Here is a 23,246-nt window from a genome sequence, read left to right on the forward strand (position 1 = left end):
CAGCAACGAAAGACCCAACGCAGCCAAAATAAATATACATAAATTTTTTAAAAAAGAAAAAAAAAAAAAAGAAGATGGACTTAACACAGCTTGTGGCTCTTCACACTGAGGCCTCACTTTTACTTCCAGCCTCATCTCCTATTTTCCAATATCACATCCCACATTATCACTACATTAAACTATTTGAAATTATTTAAATATACTAAGTATTCCCACATCATTATTTAAATTGCATATTGTCCACACAAACAAAGGAGTATATAAGTATAAAAGTACAGGATGCTAACGAACATCCTAATGTTCATTAGCTGATGCTAACAAACACTGGTCATGTCAGAGCATAACTATTATTTTGAGTAGTTTTTACTTAAAACATAAGTCTTTGTTCCTCAATGTTGAACTTCCAAAATCTATATCCTAGAGCCCTATGTAAATTCTGAATGCTACTTCAGAAAGTTAATTTGGTAAATCCATTGATGAAAAAACATTGATGTAATCAATTGAAATAAGGAAGCAGAAGACTTTACAAAGATAAATAAAATTGGGAGAACGAGCAGGAAATGGACCACAAAATCAAGAATGTTGTATTTGGATTTTAGTCCTATTGCAAGCCTTCTTGACATTTTAAAAGCATTACTGACCCTCAAATCATTGCTCTGCTTAGCAATCACCATTTCCATCAATTTGAATGTTGATTTTAATAAACAAAGTATTCTAAATGTTTACATTTTTATCCCCTCCCCAGGCTGCCCCAGTGAATATTCTTTGTGTAGTTAATCCATTACGATTAAGAATATATGGATTACCCTCAAAGGGCATGGACTTCTCTGTCTTTAAGCATTGTTTTACTTATTGAAGGACTGACAAGCACAGAATTATTTCACCCATATGACAAGCTTCTGCCAGTAAGAAATAATAATAAGTCACAAATTAGAGGACACTTATTTATGTTACTTATTTCTTTTTCAGCTCACGCACCACAATGACATGTTAAAGTTAGGCAACTAAATAAGAATTAGGCTTTGGGGCTTTGGATCCAAATCAAACTTGACTCCTTGAGCTAATATTTCTTTTCTTTTCTTTTTACCCTCTGGGTCTAATTTCTCTGTGTTTATAGTATGTGCTAACATGTTTCTCATTAGTGTTTATTTACTACCACAGGAATCACTTTGAACTCTCCTAAACCTAGTGGAAACACTTTTCTCAAAATAAACCCAGACCATATTGGGTTTTATCGTGTAAATTATGAAGTATCAACTTGGGAATGGATAGCTACCAATCTTTCCCTCAACCACAAGGTAAGAATAGCAATGGTTGTGAATTGTTTTCTTTTTGTTCTAAGAACAGCATAATAATGACATTAATTTTTCAACACGCTTTGTTTTAAGATTCATGTTTCTTACCTTTTTTTCTTTCTCTTCCCAGTACTTTTCTCCTGCTGATCGTGCAAGTCTTATTGATGACGCTTTTGCCTTGGCAAGGTGGGTTTTGGAATGAGATTCAATCATTTAAAATACTGTGGATCTTGTCATAAATCTTTTTTAAAATGAATTACAACAAAGTACTAATTTATAGTTTAAAATATCCGAAGCCACTATTTACGACATTATTTTTTTCCATAACTTTTTTTAAAACTAATATGAGCCTTATAGCTAAAATATTGATATCAACTCTTAACATACACAAAAACTCACCTACCCTATTGACTTTAGATAGGGTTTGTCTAATCAGAGTCCTTGAGCTAATTAGGAGTGACACTTGCAAATGCGCAAAAGTGTACTGTCGTAATTTGATTTATTAAAAAGACAAACAGTGTGTTTCATTAACTCATCTCTGTGAGCCCAAGCCCATTGTAAGATTTTATGGTTAGAGTTGTCAAATCTTATTCAGGTCACTGGGGTAAGAAGTATGAGACATAGCACCCTAGGATTGAATTAAGGTACTGTTTAGGAAATTAGAATTTTTTTCTCATGGCCAGAAGGTAACTTATACTTAGAAAAAAAACAACCTACACTTTGAAAAAAATAATCAACATAGATTGGGGTAGTGTAAGAGTAGTAACCACAGTGCCTTTGAGATATTTTTCTCAGGTAGTCTAACACTAGTAATTCAACAAGTATTTTTTGAATTTCTGGCACTTTTGTAGAAGCTAGGGACACAGCCAACTTGCTTTGCTGGCTTTGTAGTGGCCTCATTTTAGACACAAGCAAGGTACTGAGAATGAGATGCTAGTTCCTCAGGAAGACTCATGGCCCCTTTTTCTGGGTTAGGTGTCCCTTTTATGGGGTCCTGCATATCCGATAATATTATATTGTCAATGCTTATTAATTATCCATCTCATCCACCAAACTGCAGGTTTCACAAAGGTAGGCACCTAGATCATGTTCCTATTCATTTTATCCCCAGCTCCTAACTGTGCCCGGCCCCTAGTAGATGTTCATTAAATATAAGCTGAATACATGGCTGGAAGGATAGTATAGCAGCACTAAAGGCATGGGAGAACTATTTTACATGGACTCCCTAGATAGTATACTGGAAGTCAGAAAACATTTGTGACATTTTTAAGGAGGGAATGTATAGGGTTAAAAAACAAGCTCTCAAACCAGGTTAAAATCCTGGTTCTGAATAACCTCGAGAAAGTTTCTTAACCTGTCTCTGCTTCAATTGCATTGTTAGTAAAATGGAGATGACCTTATAAGACTCTCATGAGGAACAAATGAAATAATGCACATAAAGGACACCAAACATTGTCTGGTCTTTAGGAAGTGCTCAATAGATTGTATTACTTGATGAAAAAGCATCCACCATTGTTTAGTAGCAGCAAAGAAGCATTTAGAAAAGCTCTTATGAATTTGCAATCTAGATTCCCTTTGTAGGTAACAGACAACTTGATTCTCTTTGGTGAATCTCCAAGTTTAATCTCCTGGATATGTAACAGATTAATTATTTTCATTACACTATGGTATGTCAATCACTCATTTAATAAATATTAATTGAGCACCTACTCTGTACCTGGTATTGTGTAGACTGGGGAAATTAAGTGGTGAAAGAAAATGATCAACATTTTAGGGAATTCCTTGGCGGTCCAGTGGTTAGGACTCCACGCTTTCACCGTGGAGGGCACGGGTTCAATCCCTGACCGAGGAACTAAGAGCCCGAAAGCTATGTGGTGCGGCCGAAAAATTAAAAAAATAAACATTTTAAAACATAATAGGACCATTTAGATTTTTTTTTCAGGAAAACTCTCCTGTGAATACATTGTGATCTTTTCCAAAGCTTAGAATCTTGGCTGTTAGAAATTACACAGAGCTGTAACAACCTTATAGTTTAATTTCCATCACAACACAATGCAGACAGTTCTTTTGCTTTAAGAAGTGAAAGCCTCTTGAACATCTTTCTCTGAGGAACTGTGTATAAAGCAGATAACTCACACAACTGAACGACTTTCTCACATTTGCTCAGCTCCTTGGCCATAGCCCATAAAATTTTGAAGAGCTTCAGAAAGGTAGAATGTGAAACAAAGTTGAAAGCCAAGAAACATGTAGAATTACACAGCAACAAATCCAGAAAATACCTTAGCTATCACCTGAAAAATCGCCTGAGCTATTGAGTTATCACCCAATTTCCTTCTGTAATGCATGAGGTAAAAGGGACTCAAAGAGAAACAGACCCCACCTGTGTTGGTTAGAGTCAGGTCCAGATCACTCTGAATCTTTGGAGAAAAGCAGAAATGCGTAGTTAGATAGGTAAGTGCATGTGGTTGGATTAGAATTTACACAGTTCTACTCTGGTATTCAAAAAGAAATGGAACTATTGTTTCATCAGCAAGACTAAAAGGGCGGATCTAAAAACAAAAATATTCTTGATACCCCTGCCCCGAGATTTGAAGAGCTAGTACTCTTACTGCCCTGGATGGAATATCCAGCTGGGCACATTTGTTGAAGGAGTAAAAATTCACCCAGTCACTTCTGAGTCCCCACAACAGACTCACTTCAACTATATGCCCTGCCCAGTAAAACCCTCAAATGTTCAACTTCATTTAAAGTTCCTCCCAACCCCCAGCTCAGGCTAGTTTCAGGACAGCCCCCTGCAATGGGAACAAAGCGCTTAATTTCCTCTCTGTTTTGCTGCATGGAACTTCTACTTCTCACCATGCTGCCTCTGATTCCTCCAGAGTGTTAAGGCAAGGAGAGCAGAAGGAGGGCAGATGAAGGCAAGAAAGATCCTGACATGCTGTCTACTTTTGGTCCTCTCTGAACTTTGTAGATGTCTAACACTGATCCTTTTCCTTGTGTGGTGCATTCACGGAATATGTACCATCCACACACATTCCATGGCCAAGGGTCTTTCTCCTGCAGTTCCTTGAGGTGAGGAAGTGAAAACCTCTGAACCACATCCAGTCTATAGGAAGTATTCATATATCCTTTCCCCTGACAAAGTCTGGAAGGATGGGCAACCTCATGCAGTCCTATATCTTCACTCTGATGTCAGAGCAGTAGCAACCACCGTCTCTCATCCTTTAGATTTCCTGGGGTATCAGACACCAGACCACTGTGCCCCCAAGCTCCAGGGTACACAGATAAAACTCTGCAAGTGGTTCCATTAAAGCCCCTTTTCTAGGCTTCATGTGAGGGGAAAAGCATCCTACACCCTCCTGTCCCCTGTGGGAGGACAGCATTCACAGTACACTGACAGAATCCTCCAAAAGCCCTCTTCTAAAATGTCCCCCTCTCCCCCTTTGCCGCTCCAATCTCTTTTGCAGGCTGGTAGTGGGCTATCAGCTAAGGGTCACAAAAACCTGTTCCTAACCATGTCAGTCCTAAGTTGATGGGCCTGCGTCTTACTTTGGAGTATAGGTTAAGGGGCTTGGTTTGGAGGCCTTGCCAAAACTGAGACAGGAAAAATCCTTTTTTTGTCTACCTGTTACAGATTTTTTACCTTTTCAGTAGCTTATATGGCACTCTGCAGCCCACTGTGTGCCAAAGAGAGTGGGTGAGGAACAGCACAAGGGAAAGCAGAGAGTGCTGGCTAGCAGGCACAGGGGAGGGACCAGGAGTTCCTAGGCAAGGGAAGAATGGCAGAAAGGATGGCTTCAAAGGCCCCCTAAGCTAATGATCCAAACAGACTTTCAGTCAGGCTTCAAGGTGTAGTGGCTCCAGTGATATCCAAGGTGAGGGCCAGGCTAGCAAATAAAGACCACAAGGTGAACATCAGCCACGCCAAGATTACAGACTTCTAGGTACACCAGATTTACCATTTTACAGGTGCTAACAGAGCTGACCAGACCACAACACAGAACTAGATATGCAACTTTTCCCCCCCTATCAAGGACTGCCTTTTAAAGAAGGGAGAAGTAGGGGAATGCGGAAAGACTCCAAAAGGGATCCAGCTGATTGCAAAGAGACTGTTTTAAGCCAGAAATCTGAATTTAATTAGTAAGTTAACATCGAGAGGCTAGACACATGGGAAGTTTTCAAAAGTCTCCATACCATCTGAAGGCTCTGCTGAAGAACGAGAGCCCATGGGGTCAGTTCTATCTTCCTAACCACCTCTCTCAACCATTTCTAATGTCCCATTCAAAAGCCATGTTTGGTAAGACACTATGTTTAATTTGAGCTTCTTGGAGAAGGACTGTGCAGACTTTCCAGGTCACACCAGAGGAAGCAAAAACAAACCTTTTGTTCCAGATTCCCCAATCTTCTGGGTACCTCAGTCCAAGACAGGAGAGCAAGAATTCCCTCAAAAGACCTCTTTGTTTTCTTCTTCTTCTTTACAGCATTTTGTGAGAACTTTAAGTTATAGCCTCCATCCTCTCCACACTATAGATTACAGGACAATTCTAGGATTTAAGTTCCTCAGGTTGGACTCTTACTATAAATGGAAGATTTTTGAACAAGGAAAATCCTCAACCAAATCTGGCTTTCAGAGCTGCTGCTGGTCTATGGATTTAACAGAGTTTGAGACTCAAAGCTGAGTGAAAATGCTGTCTTAGGTTGAGTTCCCTCAAAGCAGTCTGAAATGGAGGTTCCTGAATAGGTGGTTTATTGAGAGAGTACTCTCGAGAGATAGGGAGTGCGAGAAGCAGGCTGGGGCAGGGAAAAAGGCTGAGCAACAATATGGTCTCAGCTGGAGTCTAGCTTTGCCAGATTCTAGTAGGAAGCCATATCCATGAACTGTACTACAGAGTGGATCCAACTTGAGGGAAGCAGGCTGGCCTGTTGCATTCCTAAATCAGACAATTAATGGCCAGGGGTGGGGGTAGCATAACCTTTTAAGCGAGATGGATGTATTTGGTCAAGGGCTATTCTCTGAGGAAGGTGCAGCTAGGAGCCAACACAGCACTGTAAGGGGGTCTGGGAGGGAAGGGCACTATACATGTCTTTGTTCTAAAAACAGATTCTTCACTCGTCATCCCAGTAGTATCAGCATTGCCTAAGAACTTATGAGAAACGCAACTTCTTAGGCCCTACTCCAGACCTGCTGAATCTGAAATTCTAGGGATAGGGCCCAAGGGTATGTGATTAACAAACTTTCCAGGTGTTACTGATACATGCGCAAACTTGAGAATCATGATTCTAAATGATACTGCTCTTCCTCGGAAGTATCAAATACCACAGAGTAACATGATTTGTGGGAAATGAAAAGTGCATCAACTTAATTCTCGAAATATTATCTCTATAATAACCAGCAAAAAATTCACTCTCAGTCCAGTGTTCTGACCATATGACTCAAACTTAAACAAGTGACACCAAAGTGGAACAACTGCACAGCTATCAAGTATGTTGAAAAAACAAGGTACTAGGATAGGATATTGATTTTTTCAACAGTTAAATATATAGTATTTCATCAGGGCCTCTAACCTTTGGATCATTGGATTACTTCCTTACTTCTACTTATGCTAATTTAGCCAATTCTTTTGGCCTTTGTAACCAAGACCCATTCCTTCTAATCTTTTCACCTACTATAAATGTGCAGCCCACTAGGTTTCTAACCAAATTACCTGTCATTCTTCCTGAACTTTCATTAGCCTTTTTGTTAATTTGATCCTCAGAGCAACAATTATTCTTCATAAGTAGTCTAAGAAAATACTGACTGGACTGTTACACAACTGACTGTTGCGCTATCCACCCGGGAAAATAGAGAATCATTCAAATTAGAAAATTCTCAAGTTTCAAACGTCAACATAAAATTCTACAATTTTTTTTTTACTCAACAAACATTCTCAATAAAACACATTTCTCAATATTATTTATACTTTTAATAAGACAAGCTGAATGCTCCAAAATATAAATTCTTCTAAATAAGATCAGGAACTGAGAAAATAGGAGAAATCAGCTCTCTGAACTGAAAACAAACTGTATCATATCACATTAGTGCAAATCATATGATACCAAAGGTGTTTATTCTTATCTAGCTCTCCAATACCAGTTTATCTTCTTATCAACTCTCAGGGGAGAAATCAAGATATGGTTACATTATTTGCCATTCACAAAAAATGACCTCAAATATACTAGAACTCAATGCATCAGTATTACTTTCTCAATAATTTAAAGTTTATTCTTTAATTCTAACTTTCAAAATGTAATTTGGAAAGACAGATTCCCACCTAAAATTCTTTCCAAAACCTAGGCTGAAATTTGAGGCATAACAGATTTCTGAGAACATTATTTCAAAAGGCTCCAAAATCTTTTCTAAGGAGGAAGAAACTGAACTCTTTAATCTTTGAAATGTTGATGGTAACTTCACATTTTTTTGAGAAACAAAATCTATTTTTATTATCAATATTATTGGGAAATGTACAAAAAAGTGAGATGTTTTTATGGGAAATATAAGTTCAATTGGAATGTTTTAAACATTCATGGTTCTCGAGTACTGTTATATTTCCTATTCATGTCAAATGTAAAAAAATTCAATACAATACACTTATAAAGGTGTATTTGTATACTACAATCAGCTCGTGAACCTAAAATTTAAAAGTTACTATTTGTCAATATTAACTGTATAGCTAAATGGCTTTTGTTTTATCTAAAATTCTGCCATAGCAATTTTTCAAATGCACACCTTAATGTTCTGTCTTCCCCTTTATTACTGAACATATGAAAGCACTAATACATCATTGTGAACAAACCTCTTTGATTGGGCCTTAACAGTAATGCATTTTCTTAATTGTTTAATGGAAGGGTTCTCATTAACATTGAAGTCTATGATCCCCATATTAGTACTTTCAGTCGAAGGAAACTAGTCTATGGTTTTTAATTTACTGTGGGCTTTTTTTTTCTTTCTTAGAGCTCAACTTCTAAGTTACAAGGAGGCTCTGAACTTGACCAAGTATCTCAAAATGGAAGAGGAATTTTTACCATGGAAGAGAGTCATTCCAGCTGTAACCTATATTATTAGCATGTTTGAAGATGATAAAGAGCTATACCCTATGATTGAGGTAATGTTAATGCTATATCTTATGTAAGGAGATGTTTAGCCATTAGCAGAATAGGAAGATTTCTGAGAGAAGGAGCTCCTGGGAAACACAAAAGCATATCTTGCCTGCCAAGTGAAATCAAAGAAAATTATAATGACTTGACTAATCAAATCAAAGAGATGTTATTTGTTTATTCAACTTGAAATGTATCAGTATTTCTGGTTCAGTATACCACTTAAAGGTGTATTTTAGTGTTAGAAGCAATACAATAGTTAATATTTTATTTAAAATAAACAACATTTTGGGCTTCCCTTGTGGCACAGTGGTTGAGAGTCTGCCTGCCGATGCAGAGGACATGGGTTCATGCCCCAGTCCGGGAAGATCCCACATGCCGCGGAGGCCCATGTACCGCAAAAAAATTTAAAAATTTAAAAAAATAAAAAATAAACAACATTTCAAACCATAGATACAAACTAGCTCCTATTTTTAATGGATTTATCTATGTTAACATGAATCTATTCTCATCAAAATATGACATCATTTTTCCTTATTCTTACTGCTATTATTTCCACATTGAGATTTCACTATAAGATAGTCATTCTAAATGCTTTTCTTGGCTTTGTGATTTCTGAAGCACTTTCGCAGGACACTTGTAATTTTAAACAAATTCTGGATTCCAATCTCTAGCTCTTCCACTTTCTTTATGAAAGAACTTGGACAAATGCTTTCATATTTGTGAGTCTTTGTTTCCTTTGCACAATAGGAATGTCAGCAATTGGCTGCCTATGGTAATGGAATAGTGAGAATCATATAATATAAATGCCATTTTTAAATCCTAAGGCAATATACAAATATTAGTTATCATTTCATCGATACTTGAGCAATCTTCCTTAGTGCAGTAAGTATGTCAGGTGTTATTCTATTTATTACACATGTTAACTAAGAAGTGGAGGTTAAAAGGGGCTTACCCAAAGTTCTATAAAACATTAGAGAGTGATCCAGGATGTTCTTATGTTCAGGACTGAAGTAAAATTACAATGTTATAAAAACTTTAATACATCCCTTTCCTAGGACAGGCCCAAAGTTCTCTGAGCTAGTAGGGGAAAAGATTACCACATGGAATTGTAGATTATAATAAACGGGAGACTGTTGCTAAATAGTAAATTATTACTCACTCTGCATGGTGCTTTTATTTCAGAAATACTTCCGAGATCAAGTGAAGCCCATTGCAAATTCTCTGGGATGGAATGATACTGGAGACCACCTCACAAAGTTATTTTTTACTTTTTTAAAAATTAATATTCATTTAGTATTTGTGTATGTTAAGACATGTTGAAAAGTGGTCAAGGCCCCAGCTCTGTGTGTTTCTTTTCTTAGATTACTCCGTGCCTCTGTATTAGGGCTCGCATGCAAGGTGGGAGACAGTGATGCCTTGAACAACGCTTCCCAGCTATTTCAGGAGTGGCTAACTGGGACTGTAAGGTAACTGTTCACCATGTTTTCATTTCTGGAAGACTTTAAACTGAGAAATGAGGAATTAAAATCTCTGAAATACTGTTTCTTCTTCTAGCCTTCCTGTAAATCTCAGGCTTCTGGTATATCAGTATGGAATGCAGAACTCTGGCAATGAGACTTCATGGAACTACACTCTTCAGCAATACCAGAAAACTTCATTAGCTCAAGAAAAAGAAAAGCTATTGAATGGATTAGCATCAGTGAAGAATGTTACTCTTTTGTCAAGGTAAGCTGGAACTTTTGAAAAAATTACGTGTATTGGTACTTGATAATTTATATGTCACAGTCTCTTTAAAATGCTAATTATGGATGATATGTTTCCAAGAAAATCTATTAAATAATTATTTTCCTGGCAAGAAACAAAATATCCCTGTAAGAGTTGCTTAAAAAATAAACACATGTAATCTCATATAAAAAATTCTGGAGAGGAGGGCTTCCCTGGTGGCGCAGTGATTGAGAGTCCACCTGCCGATGCAGGGGACACGGGTTCGTGCCCCAGTCCGGGAAGATCCCACACGCCACGGAGCGGCTAGGCCTGTGAGCCATGGCCGCTGAGCCTGCACGTCCGGAGCCTGTGCTCTGCAATGGGAGAGGCCACAACAGTGAGAGGCCCGCATACCGCAAAAGAAAAAAAAAAAATTCTGGCGGTAGGGAGTTTCCGGTTGTGTACAGTGGTTCAACGTTTTCATCTAAGACCTAGGCTCTTTCTCTTTCTTTTCTGCCATCCTCTACATGTTGGATGTCTTATGACTTCCAGAGCTCCAAGCATTTTGCCTTCACACAAATACATTCAATGGAAGAAGGACAGGAGCAAAAGAGCTTCTCCTCACAAGGCTCTGTCTTTTATGATAAGTGGTCAGTTATCTCCACTTCCCCTCATAATCCAGAACTAGGTTGCCCTTGATCATTCTGGGTTATACTCTGGATCTACCATTTGATCGTTTGCTGACTAGGATGAACTTGAATTCCTTTGACTGATTTGGGCCAATCATGATACTCTGAGGATGGGGTAGTAGTTTACCTTCCCTAGGATCAAGGATACCTTGACCCAAGCCCAGAACAAAACTGGTCTCTGTCAGCAGAGGAGTGTCTGACACAACATGCATAGACACACACCCAAAAGGTATTTACATTCCACTGAGAAGGTACAAAGACTGCTTGAAGCCCATCTCTGAATGTTCTCCCACTCCACATTTATGTCTCAAATCAACTAGCTTCTGCCTTTTTTATTTTTTGCTTAGTTATGGTTTCTGAGTTATTTACTTCATTCATTTAAACAACACTTAAGATGTCCTTTCTATGTACAGGTATATAGATTGTAGGAATAAAAATGAACAAGAATGAAATCTATCCTTGAGAAACTTATAGGTTCCTGGGAGAGGCAGAATATAAATAGTAAATTACAATGCGATAACCAATCTGTAAGGACTACCAGAAGCAGTTTGCTTTTACTTAGCAGGGCTAACAATACACTTTCACCATCTTACCTTAGGGTTATATGTGAATTCTCCGTCTCTCTGCCCTAAGATAGTCTATCAAGAACTTGATCATCTTGACATTCCACAAAACATTATATTGATTCATTACTTTGATGGCATTGTGCTAATTGCATATGATGAGAAAATTAGCAAGTACTTAGATGCCTTACTAAGACTCTAGTGAACTACAGGATAAGAGATAAATTGTACAAAATTCAGGAGCCCACCACACCAGTGCAGTTCCTGGAAGTTTACCAGAGCATGTTCAGATATTCCCTCTGGGTACAGCCATGGCATAAATTTAATAAAAATCTATTGATTTGGTCACTTAATTTATCTTGCACTTATTTGCATTATACCATAATTATAGCCAACTAATCCAACCATACAAATTACATTAGAAAGTTGTTTTTTACAATCTAGGGAAGAGCAAATAAGACTTAACTGTAATCCCGTATAAAATAATTACTTTCCTTTAATTTGCTGGTTTTTGGGGTTTTTTTAGTATAATGGAATAACCAGGTAAAATGGATGAAGTGCTTCTATTAAATACAATTAATTTTTTAAATTAATAGTTGAAATTGTGGTTGTTTTTAGTACCTCCAAAATAATTTAAATGTTCCTAAAGTTTACACTACACTAGTCCTCAAAATTATAGGTTGTTCTTTAAAAAAAATATTTTAGAAAATATTAAATTTTGTTTTATCATTTATCTTACTTAATTGACTGTGTCAATTGGTGACTCAAGAATTGAATTACTGGAATGAAAGAGATGTTCTATTGGAATTTAGCTAAGGGTGAACACTAAAAGTTCATTTTGAATTGTGTTTCTGTTTGGCTTCTCTTAGATATCTGGATTTGCTCAAGGACTCAAATCTTATTAAAACTCAGGATGTGTTTACAGTCATTCGATACATCTCACGTAATAGCTATGGGAAGACTATGGCCTGGAATTGGATACAGCTCAACTGGGAATATCTAGTCAACAGGTGAGATGATCAGATTAATGGTTTATTGTTCTCTTTGTCTGATACCATCTACAAGTTCTTTCTTTTTTCTCTTTTCTGTGCTTTCTCTGACATCTATACGATATCTGAAATGGCATATTATCAGAGGTAAGGATCATGGTATTTTCCTTCCAGGGAAGCAATATACTAGTTAATTTTAAGCATAATTCCTTTTCTGGAAAGTAGTGTTTCCAACTGATCAACAGAATTTTGAAATCTGCAAAGATGACTAAGCATTATTTTTAGTTTAGTTAAAACAAGTTAATTCTGCCTATTGTGCTAGCACCTAGCATAATGTCAGGCACATATTAAGTTCTCAATTAATTTTTAATGAAAACGAAATGATAATTCCTGGATCTGGGTTCCCATTAGAGCCCTACATCTACTGAGTTCATATGGATAACTTTTGCCACCCTTAACCAGATAATTAAGCTTTGGGTATTTTGAAAATTTCTTTTTTTAAAATTTTTATTGGAGTATAGTTGTTTTACAATGTTGTATTAGTTTCTACTGTACAGCAAAGTGAATCAGCTATACATATACATATATCCTCTTTTTTTGGATTTCCTTCCCATTTAGGTCACCACAGCACATTAAGTAGAGTTCCCTGTGCTATACAGTATGTTCTCATTAGTTGTCTATTTTATACATAGCATCAATAGTGTATATATGTCAATCCCAATCTCCCAATTCCTCCCTTCTTAAAAGCAAACTATATTTCCCGGGCAATAGCAGTTTTAAAATAAGTAGCAAGGACAAGAGATGAGCAAATGAGCTAAAGAGATACTTTCCTAAATTTCTTATTTCTTCAGCCTCATATGGAAGAAATGTTGCTACTCTTGGTCTTGATCCTCTAAATTTAATGCTTATTTCCATTAAAAAGATACTTCTTTGACAGAGTATAAAATATAGATTATATGTCCCAAACAAATATGTAAACACTGACCAAAGAACTATACCATCTGTAATCCCCATACCAAGAAATGGCCTCTGTCATCTCCTCCTAATCTCTCCTGTCTTCCCTTCAGCACTGCCTAGTGCATAATGACCACCTTATCAGAAATACTAACTGCAAAGATAACTTTTTATTTCTATACTCTTTTCTACCCTACAATTAACCAGTGTGCCATTATGTTCATTCACATTTCTTATCCTTCTGAGATCCAAATTATATCTCTAGCTCTCAGCAAAGATACCCTACATTGCTTTTGCTTACATGTGATAAATTTTTGCCTTTTGTATTCTTGCAACTATTGAATGTAACTGCTCATCCATTTCTATGAAGATTGATTGGCATGCTTGTGTATGTGTGTGTGTGTGGTGTGTATATGATGCTCTGTTCATCTGTTTATAATTGTTTCAATAAACTATTTGGTTTAGAATTAATAAATCTACCTATTGAGAACATGTTATCTGGAGGTAATAGTTCATATTATGCAAGGTAGTACTTTCCATTTTGAAAGATATATGCCTAATGACATGTCCTGTGTATTTTGTTTTAATCGAAAAGACTACGCAACTTTTTGGGGGGGTACATGCTGTAAGAAACCTATGTAGATGAAGAACAATGCTTACTATTAAATTATTGTGAAAATATAAGTAAATAATATTCTATTTTGCATAATAAAGTGGGCACTTCCTTATTGTTTATTAAACAGAATATTTCTCAAGGCTTATTTGAATTGCTGTCATGCGAGTTATTTCAAATAATGCATATTTCATTTTTAAAAATTAGTTCATTGTTATACCTCTTAAGAATTAAGAAGTAGGAAAAAGAACAGGTGTTACATTGCCATAAAGTCATAAACAGTTGGCCTTAAAATAAATCTATTAGACCTAATGTTGAAATTTTCAGGAAAAACAAATTGATGAACTATTTGCAGTGCTAGTTCCAAAACCCTCTCCCAAGGCTTTTAATATTTCTTCATAGTCTAATGATCTAATTCTCATGACGTATCATTTCAAATAGCCTAAAACATAAAATTATATAATAACCACATGGCAGATACAAAAAAGCCCAATATTACTTATGGTTAGTTTGAAAAAAATATAACTTCCCCATTAAAATTGGATAAGACAAATTAAACAGAAATGAGCCAAGCGTTAGTCAAATATTTTCAAACTCTTAAATGTTTTCCAGACTTCAGAATGTGTGGTTTTATTTCCTTTGTTTCTGAACAATTTATTGTCATCTTAAAATAAATAAGCTGTTTTATAAAGCTTTTGTTATGTGATTTTTATGACAGCTGATGGCCACACCACTAATGTCCTTTCCAGTTTGAGACTTAACCACAAAGTTCCAAAGATACTTCAGAAATTATTGTTTGCTTTTGTTTATTCCACTAAACTCTTACATGAAACTATGAAGTTGAATGAACTCAATAAGCCAATATAGTGTGGTGTGATAAAGTTTGATTTTAATTTATGACTATGAATGAAAAATTAAGTCAATGGGACATGACTGAAGTCATTTAAACAGTATCTCATAAACAAGATAATTTAATAAGCACTTAACTAAAAGTTTTAAGTGCATCAAAACCATTTCTTCTGGATAACGTAACAGTACTTACATAAATATTAAATCCAAGAAGATTATTTTTACATAATTATTTTTCAAAATATTTAAGATATAATTAAATCCTTATTTTCATTTTAAAAGTAATCAATATGATAAATATACAGCATATTTCCCCTTAAATGGTACACTTCATATGATGGTTTCTTGGAATGAATATATTTTGTTTTTATATTTCTGATATATATACAGGTAGCTGCAGTTTTTATTCAATCTATTCATTGCTAATTTCTAAATATATTCTTCAATTTTTAGTCACAAAGAACAAAACAGAAGAGGAATATTATAGAAATTATAGAAAGTCACTGGAAAAACTGTTTTCTTACCTATAATAACAGACTTTCTTTGAATCTGTAAAATATCATTACAGGAACTTAGTGTGATTTCCTTTTTTAAAATCTCAGTTTTCTTATTACAAAATAGGTGTGTATTGTTTTGCACAAAATGCAGATAAGCAAAAATAAGGATACAAAAATCACCCATAATCCCACCACCTAAAAATAACCTCTGTTGTCACACTGCTGTTTTTCCTTGAGTCATTTTTCTATGGTTGTTCATTTATTTACAGAAATGGAATTATATTAGACATATGGTTTTATAACCTGCTTCTTCTTATATTATCCTATATTGTGGATATCTTTTCATGTCTTTAAGTATGCTTCTTCGATGTTATTTTAAATTCTCAGTCATATTTCAATGTGTAGATCTACATCTTAGTTTACTTAGCCAATCTCCATCTGTTGGATAATAAAATTGTTCCAAATTTTCCACTGTATAAATGATGTATTGATGGACATCTTTGAAACTGAACCTCTGTTCTCTTTGAACATCCTTGAGAATTTCCTTAGGATACAAATAATAGTAGAAGTAATATTGCTGTGTTAAAGGACGTGTTCATTTTTAGAGTTTCTGATGAATGCTGCAAAACTGTCATCCACAACAAAATTTACTATTAACTTTGCCTATTTTTCCAACCCTTGCCAATACTCAGTGCTGTCATTTAAAAATATTCTTGCTAATTGAGTACATGAACTGATATCTCATTTTAAATTATAATTCTTTCATCCTGTAAATATTGTGGAACATCTACTATGTGCTAGGCACAGTGCTTGGTACTCAAGATACAACAGTATACAAGGAGAAACAGATCTGGTTCTCTGTTCTCATGGAGCTTAGAGTCTAATAATGAAGATCAATATTAAGTAAAGAATCACACAAATACATGTACAGTTAAAACTGTAATAACTACAAATAGAAGAGGTTCAGGGTTCACTGAAAGAGTGTAATGGGGAAACTGACCAAGTCAAGAGAAGTTGAAGGTTAAGGGGTTTCCTAAGGGAGTAATGATTGAGCTGAATTCTGAAGGAAGGACAGGAGTGAATGATATGAACAGGAGGCAAAGCTTTCCTGGCTGCATGCTACTATCAGAAAAGAGAAAAGATAAGGGCTAAGTTTTTCAGGGTCACATTAAGATTTGGGCTTTTGTTCTAAGAGCAATGATAAGGTCACTACAGGTTTTAAGTAAGAAAGTAAAATGATCAATTTTACTCTGAAAAGAAAGCTCTGGTGGTAAAGTAAAGCACAGACCAGAGCGAATTTGGGGAAAGCAATTAGAGAGTTATTGGGGTAGTCCCAGCAAAAGACAGTGAGGGACTGTACTATGGATATAATGGTGAAGCTGAAAAGATAAGAACATTTAGAATTTGGCAGATTAGAAATGGGAGGCAAGTGAGGTGACTAGAATAAAATGTCTAGATTTCCAGAAAAGGTTTGCAGAAGAACCATGAGTTCAGATATATCTATCTATCTATATATATATCTATCTGCCTTTTGAGTCTCCTTTGAGATGTTAAAACGGAGATTGTTTCAAGGAAGTTAGAGTCCCTTGCCAAATGCTGCTTAAGGTTTGAATAAATCAAAGAATAAAAATGCTCATTAAACTTATTGGTAACTCAGAAAGAGTCTTTCAGTGGAGTGGTGGGGGCAAAACTCAAATGGAAGCAAATCAATATATCAGCCAGTAGTAAGACAATGGAGGCAAGAAATGTAGAGAAGCCTCTTGAAAAGTTTGACTATGAATGGGGAGGTGAGAGAAGACATTAAGAGAGCGATGCCAGATCAAGGGAGAGGATTTTCCCTTTTTTTATATGGAAGATATTTTAATATGTTTAATATACTTAAAAGCTGATGAGACAGATCCAGTGACGAGTGAGAGATTTAATATGTAAGACAGGAAAAGATTTTTTTAAAAATTCATGTTTTTGAGAAAGTGAGGGAGAAATAGGAACCAAAGCATGGATGATAGAAGGAAAACAGGTATATTTATATGTTTGTAAGCTAAAAGATGTAGAGGTTACTATGTATTTTCTCTGTGAATTAGAAGACAAGATCATCTGAGGAGGAAGGGAAGAGGGAGAGTGTTTGGAGGTTTTAAGAGAGTGAAAACATTTGCAAAAGGCAATTCAAAGAGGAAGAGAATGAGTTGACCAGGATAATGAAGGACTGTCAATGTGAAGGGCCCATTTAAGATTGACAGCCATGAATTTATAGTGAAACAATATGGGGAAAGTTGGGTGACCTCCCTTGACAGAATGTGTCCACGTGGTACAAACAAAGGATATGAGCAGTTAATTTCACCCGAAGCTGGAGTTTTGCCAGACTCAAATTACTGAAATATAAGACAGCTTAGGGCTTAGGCAAAAATGTTACTGAAAATGGTAGACCATGGAATCTAAACTACATAAGGAAACAAGTGAAAGCAAAGGAAGTGTTGATGATCCAGAAGAAAACAGGGGTAGGGATGGTCAATGGGTCAGAAATCCAGATAAAGTCAAAGAATGGTCATAGTGGAAAGTGAATGGTAAATTATGTCATGGAGCATGAATAAATTAATAATTTTAGAGTCAGAGTACTTATGGATAATCACAAGGTATGATGATGGGAATTGGTGGCTGGAGTAGAGTGGAGAAAATACCATTGAAAATGAGGAGGTCAAGAAACTAAGGTGCTAAGCTGTTATATCTTCATCCATGTGGACCGTGAAATCATGGCCTGAAGTAGAAAGGATGATAGGAGCCAGGTGCCAAAGTGTATCATAAATGAGATGAAGGGGAAGAACCTGAAGGAACAGAGGTTCTTAAAGAGAGAGTGGAGGAATAATGGTTTGGAATCCACAATGGGGAGCATGACCACACCAATTCCCTTTCTGGCCTGGTGCTATGGAGGATGTGGGAAAATAAACATTCTCCAAGTAAGTAGTATTCCCTGTAAAGGGGCAGTTCCAGAGGGCCAGGTGGCGGGTTTGAGAGGTTGGGCAGCTCTAGACAGCTAAGTCAGAGGCAAGGAGGTACACACATTATAAGGACAGTGTTGAGCATAGATGACTGAGATTCTTACATTTTGGATAATGGCTGATGACATTAAGTAAAGGGAAACTGCTTGCCTTAGATTTCTAAGGGAAGAAAGATGAAAGACATAATGGATTTAAATTCAACGGTGTCTGTGATAAGAGTGAACACTGGACCTAGTATACTGAAATTGTGGATAATTATTAGAACATTTCATCTGTTTCCATTAGTACATTTTCTCTTTATGTTTCTTTTGAAAACTGCTGATTCATTCCTTTGCTAATTTCATGTTGGCATATTTCTCCCTATTGCCAATCTGTAAGAGTTCTTTTTATAGTGAAAATATTTGCCCTTTTTAAAACAAAATAATAAATTTTTACTTTTAATTTTATGGCAGTTTTTCTTTAGTATAAAATTTTGTAATGTGTATGTGACAAACTTTATTACTTTTTATTTCACGATTTCTGCTTCTGTTATGTGATAAATTTTAAATGTTAAGATTTCTCCTAATGTTTGCTTACCTCTTTATATATTGATATATTTCCTTTATCTTTCCCCAACATTCCAACAGTTCAAGGTTTATACATAATTCTTGTGATTATTTTTCTTACACTGTGATTAACTGGGATGAAATTTTTACCTGTATTACAATGATTTGTAATTTGGTCTATAAGGAAATTTCTGATTCTTGCTCTTTAAGAGAGAAAATGCAAAAGAGATAGGAATAGAATATTATCTCTAAAGTGCTATCTTTGCACCCAGCTTCAAGTGTCTTTGCTTAGCAGGCTGATATAGATCATAACCCCAAATATGCAAGCAGCTAATAAAGCTTTTTGAAAGCAGAGTAAATAGCCTATATTCAAATTCCTGTGCCTGCTGGAAGACACATAGAGTATTAGTTAGGATAAAGGTGATAGAGCTATTCTGCTGTAACAGAAACACAGAAATGCAGCAGCTTAAAGGACATAAATAATTATTTCTCACTCAGATTGGTCTCCTGAAGTGAGCATTCCAAGTTGTTAGGGTAGTCTGACCTTATTCTATCTGTGTGGTTGAAGTTTGGAAGAAGGGGAGGGGGAAAAATAAAAAAGTCCAAGGCAAGCCATTTCCCTTTACTTAAGCAAGGAGGTGGAAGTTGAACATATCACTTCTTTTTTTTAAAAATTAATTATTTATTTATTATTTTGGCTGCATTGGGTCTTCGTTGTTGTGCATGGGCTCTCTCCAGTTGTGGCAAGCAGGGGCTTCTCTTTGTTGTGGTGTGCGGGCTTCTCATTGTGGTGGCTTCTCTTGTTACGGAGCACGGGCTCTAGGCACACAGGCTTCAGTAGTTGTGGCTCGCGGTCTCTACAGCACAGGCTCAGTAGTTGTGGCGCACGGACTTAGTTGCTCCACAGCATGTGGGATCTTCCCGGACCAGGGCTGGAACCCATGCCCCCTGCATTAGCAGGCGGATTCTTAACCACTGTGCCACCAGGGAAGCCCAGAACATATCACTTTTGTTCATATTCCACTGATGAGAACTGGATCACCTGTCTGCACCTAGCTATGAGGAAGGCTGAGAAATGTCATCTGACTGTGGTTCTCATGTGTGCAGGAATAAAGGAGAACAGATATGGGGAATGTAACAAGCAGTCTACCATCTCTGAGTAAGTGGTGTGGATATGTCTACAAAAAGAAGTGTAGAATTTGCTGAGAATTTCTCCTAAATGGATTTTTAAATTAAATATGTTTACTTACTGTGTTTTGTACTTTCTGTACTTTGAAAATTACTTTTTAAAAAACTCCCAAAATAAAAAGGATATGTCTGCATTTAGAGAAAATATTTAAAGTTCTGGGCACTTATATACCCTTTTCCTCCCCTAAATTTCTCTTCAGATATACGCTCAATGACAGAAACCTTGGCCGGATTGTCACTATAGCAGAGTCTTTCAACACTGAACTACAACTCTGGCAGGTATGAAGATAAATTCCTCTATACTTGTCAAGGAAGGAACAGAATTAATTTTTTTTCTAGGAGAAGTGATATTTTCTCTATTCAGATCCCAGAAGACAAGAAAAAACAAATAATTCTTATATATAATTAAATGTACACCTAGTTTTTTCTAAACTGAAAAAAATTCAAACAACCAAGGAAGAAATAAAGTTTAAAAGTTGAGAAACGTGAGGCCTTAGGAGGATTAGAAGGCTCCATGAGACCATTTTGTTTATCAAAGCATGAACAGTATGTCTCCCCTTTCCAGGTAAATGTAATCCTGGGATAAGCTGGTCAAGAATTGATTCCTTTCTGAATTCACAGTTTTGGAATTTCAAAACTAAGCCCAAATCTTTCAGATCTCAAATATCTCAATTCCAAGGGGGTAGGGAATGTTCATTAATGTTGCACAAATAGAGATTGTATGAATTTTCAGTACCTGTGTTAGATATTGGAATGTTACATTCCTCTGTATTAAGAAACAAAATAATCCTTATTTTTATAAATAGCAAATACTACTATGGTGGAGTTTGGGGGAGGATTTTGGAGGGAAGAGGGAAAATGTACCAAGTTTAACAGAGATTTTTTGATGAGCCCTCAATAAATGAACTGAACGTGTATTAAAATACTCCAGACTCCTGGAATGAAAGCCATCATTCCACAGACCAGATTTTCCAGGGAACACCTTGGGGAATGTGCAGAAAATTGAGAAACCTGAAGAAGCAGAAAGAGCATGCCAGCCACCAGTGTGCTGCTCTCCTTCCCCAATACATCAGGGCCTTTTTTGTGTGACATGCTGCCAGGTGTCCAAAAGCCATGGGTAATGATTGCTAATCTGAGAGATGGGCTCAATCTAAATGATGCACCAGAAAATGTATCTCAATGTTATTCAGTGATACTGAATATCCAGGGAAGAAGAAAATAAATCCAGAGTGTAAAGAAAATCCTTGAAGAATAATTGGGCTTAAAATTACTTTCTTAATTATTTCCTTCTCTTTTATAGATGGAGAGCTTTTTCAAAAGATATCCAGAAGCTGGAGCAGGAGAAAAACCTAGGGAGCAAGTGCTGGAAACAGTGAAAAACAATATCGAGTGGCTAAAACAAAACAGAGACACCATAAGAGATTGGTTTTTTGATGTGAATGGTTAATGTGTTCAAATATCATATTTTAATTTTGTGACTGTATTGTTTCTCCCGTTAAATATTTGGTGGCCTAATTTACAAGCACTCTGGAGGGAGTCTTATACATAGATACTGCTTTTGCTAAGTACTTTAAATTGTTCCTCTTTGTTTATGAAGATACTAACATAGTAGTTAATGTACTCAGGGATTTCTTCTAAGTGTACTTCATAGGAGATTCTTTACAAACTGAAGAGAATTTAATAGCCATTTTAATGTCTTTAAATATCATTCTTTGTATCTTAAATCCGTGAAAATAGAACAATTTGGTCTTGGCTTTACATTTTTAGTACCAAAGAAAAACCACTTAATCTCTCTTGATTGATTTTTAAAGTTTAAATACCAGTACTTGAGGGACCAATATTATCATCTTAATCTTTATTTTATTATTCAGAATTACACAGATCTAATATCATTGTATTCACATATGTTTTACTCCTTTAAATCTTATCAAAGTAACCTGGGCTTAAATTTTACTCTAGGATTGCATGAGTTAGCCAAAGAAATGCCCGACTGTTGCCTTTGTTCTCATAAAATCAAAAAAGAACTCTCCTCTCCTTTTTAAAATAAAACTGAATGATTACCTTGAAAAAATACATTGTTTTCCAGTGTTACTTTACTCTTGAATAATAATGACTGCAGCATCCCCCAAATAATTTAGCAGGAGGCAAATAAGATTCAAGAACCCAATCTTTTTCATGCTTGGCACTCTGTCATCTTGCTCCATTCCCTACAAAGCTCCTTCAAATAAGCTATGAAATTAAAGGGAAGATAGTGCTTAACTCTACTCCATGGATTTTAGGGGAAAAGGGCTAAATAACTGGAAACAGATTAGGAAAGAGAGAAGGCTGATTATTCCATAAAACTATATGGAATTAGAATTTAGCTTTGACCTAACCTAGCAATCTAAGTGTGAAAATGGGGAAATCCATGGATGTCTCCAACATGACTCTGCATATGTGAGGATATATCTTCTTATATATAACTTTTATGCATAAATCCTTAGATCCTAATCCATACAGAATAGCATTGATCAAATTTATATTCATGACTTGATTAAAGACATCAATTTTGTAGAAGCTGTTGGCAAGAACATGTTTAATATGGCACTTGATGCCTAGCAGATCCACAATACAAGTCCAATAGGCAGAAAAGATGGTAAATTACTATGTTCCAACCTGCTATATCTGGAAATCTAAATTTATTTGGAACCTTCAGAAGTATAAGATAATTTAAGATTGGTTTGGTGATAATTGAAGCACATGGGAACAATCAAAATCTTAGCTTTGACTTTACATAAAAATGTGCCCTAATCAAGGACTCTCAAATTTTGTAACCTTTCCTATCGCTGTCTCTTAATTATCACTTTTCAATCCACATAGCTAAACTGTCAAATTCAAATGTAGACTGGGCGGGGGCGGGGGGGGGAGACAAAAAAAAGAAGAAATTTTCAGACTAAAACTTTTAAAGTATTATTTTAAATTACTTCAGAAGAAAAAAAACACATTAACATCATAAATCATCAGGAAAAAAAAAGGTCCCACTATCCTCATGGGGATTAACACCCTAACTTCAAATTGACCGCAATCAAAACCAGCACTTGAAGTCTATGTATTGTATCAAGTGGACAAATAAGGAAGTGGGATCGTTTATCCTTCTGCTTTATGGAATAAATTCTTAAAAGAAAAATATAAATTTGAGGGGGATGGTAAATGAAACAGATTCCAAGTTGCCTACAAGTCATTCTGTTCCA

General features: G+C 36.0%; 1 protein-coding gene across 1 annotated transcript in view; it reads left to right on the forward strand.

The window, feature by feature from the left end:
• The window catches only part of ENPEP (glutamyl aminopeptidase), a 111,601-nt gene extending 89,561 nt beyond the window's left edge, over window positions 1-22,040 (forward strand). The window contains exons 12-20 of the mRNA XM_081230479.1: window positions 1,162-1,298; window positions 1,426-1,481; window positions 8,287-8,437; window positions 9,615-9,688; window positions 9,794-9,898; window positions 9,987-10,157; window positions 12,258-12,398; window positions 20,217-20,295; window positions 21,317-22,040. Coding sequence (XP_081086605.1) covers window positions 1,162-1,298; window positions 1,426-1,481; window positions 8,287-8,437; window positions 9,615-9,688; window positions 9,794-9,898; window positions 9,987-10,157; window positions 12,258-12,398; window positions 20,217-20,295; window positions 21,317-21,463 — 1,061 coding nt within the window. The 3' untranslated portion in view covers window positions 21,464-22,040. The remainder of the gene's footprint in view (window positions 1-1,161; window positions 1,299-1,425; window positions 1,482-8,286; window positions 8,438-9,614; window positions 9,689-9,793; window positions 9,899-9,986; window positions 10,158-12,257; window positions 12,399-20,216; window positions 20,296-21,316) is intronic.
• The last annotated feature ends 1,206 nt before the right edge of the window (window positions 22,041-23,246 follow it).

This window comes from Mesoplodon bidens, assembly GCF_964165515.1.
Source record: "Mesoplodon bidens genome assembly, chromosome: 1".
Lineage (NCBI taxonomy): Eukaryota > Metazoa > Chordata > Mammalia > Artiodactyla > Ziphiidae > Mesoplodon > Mesoplodon bidens.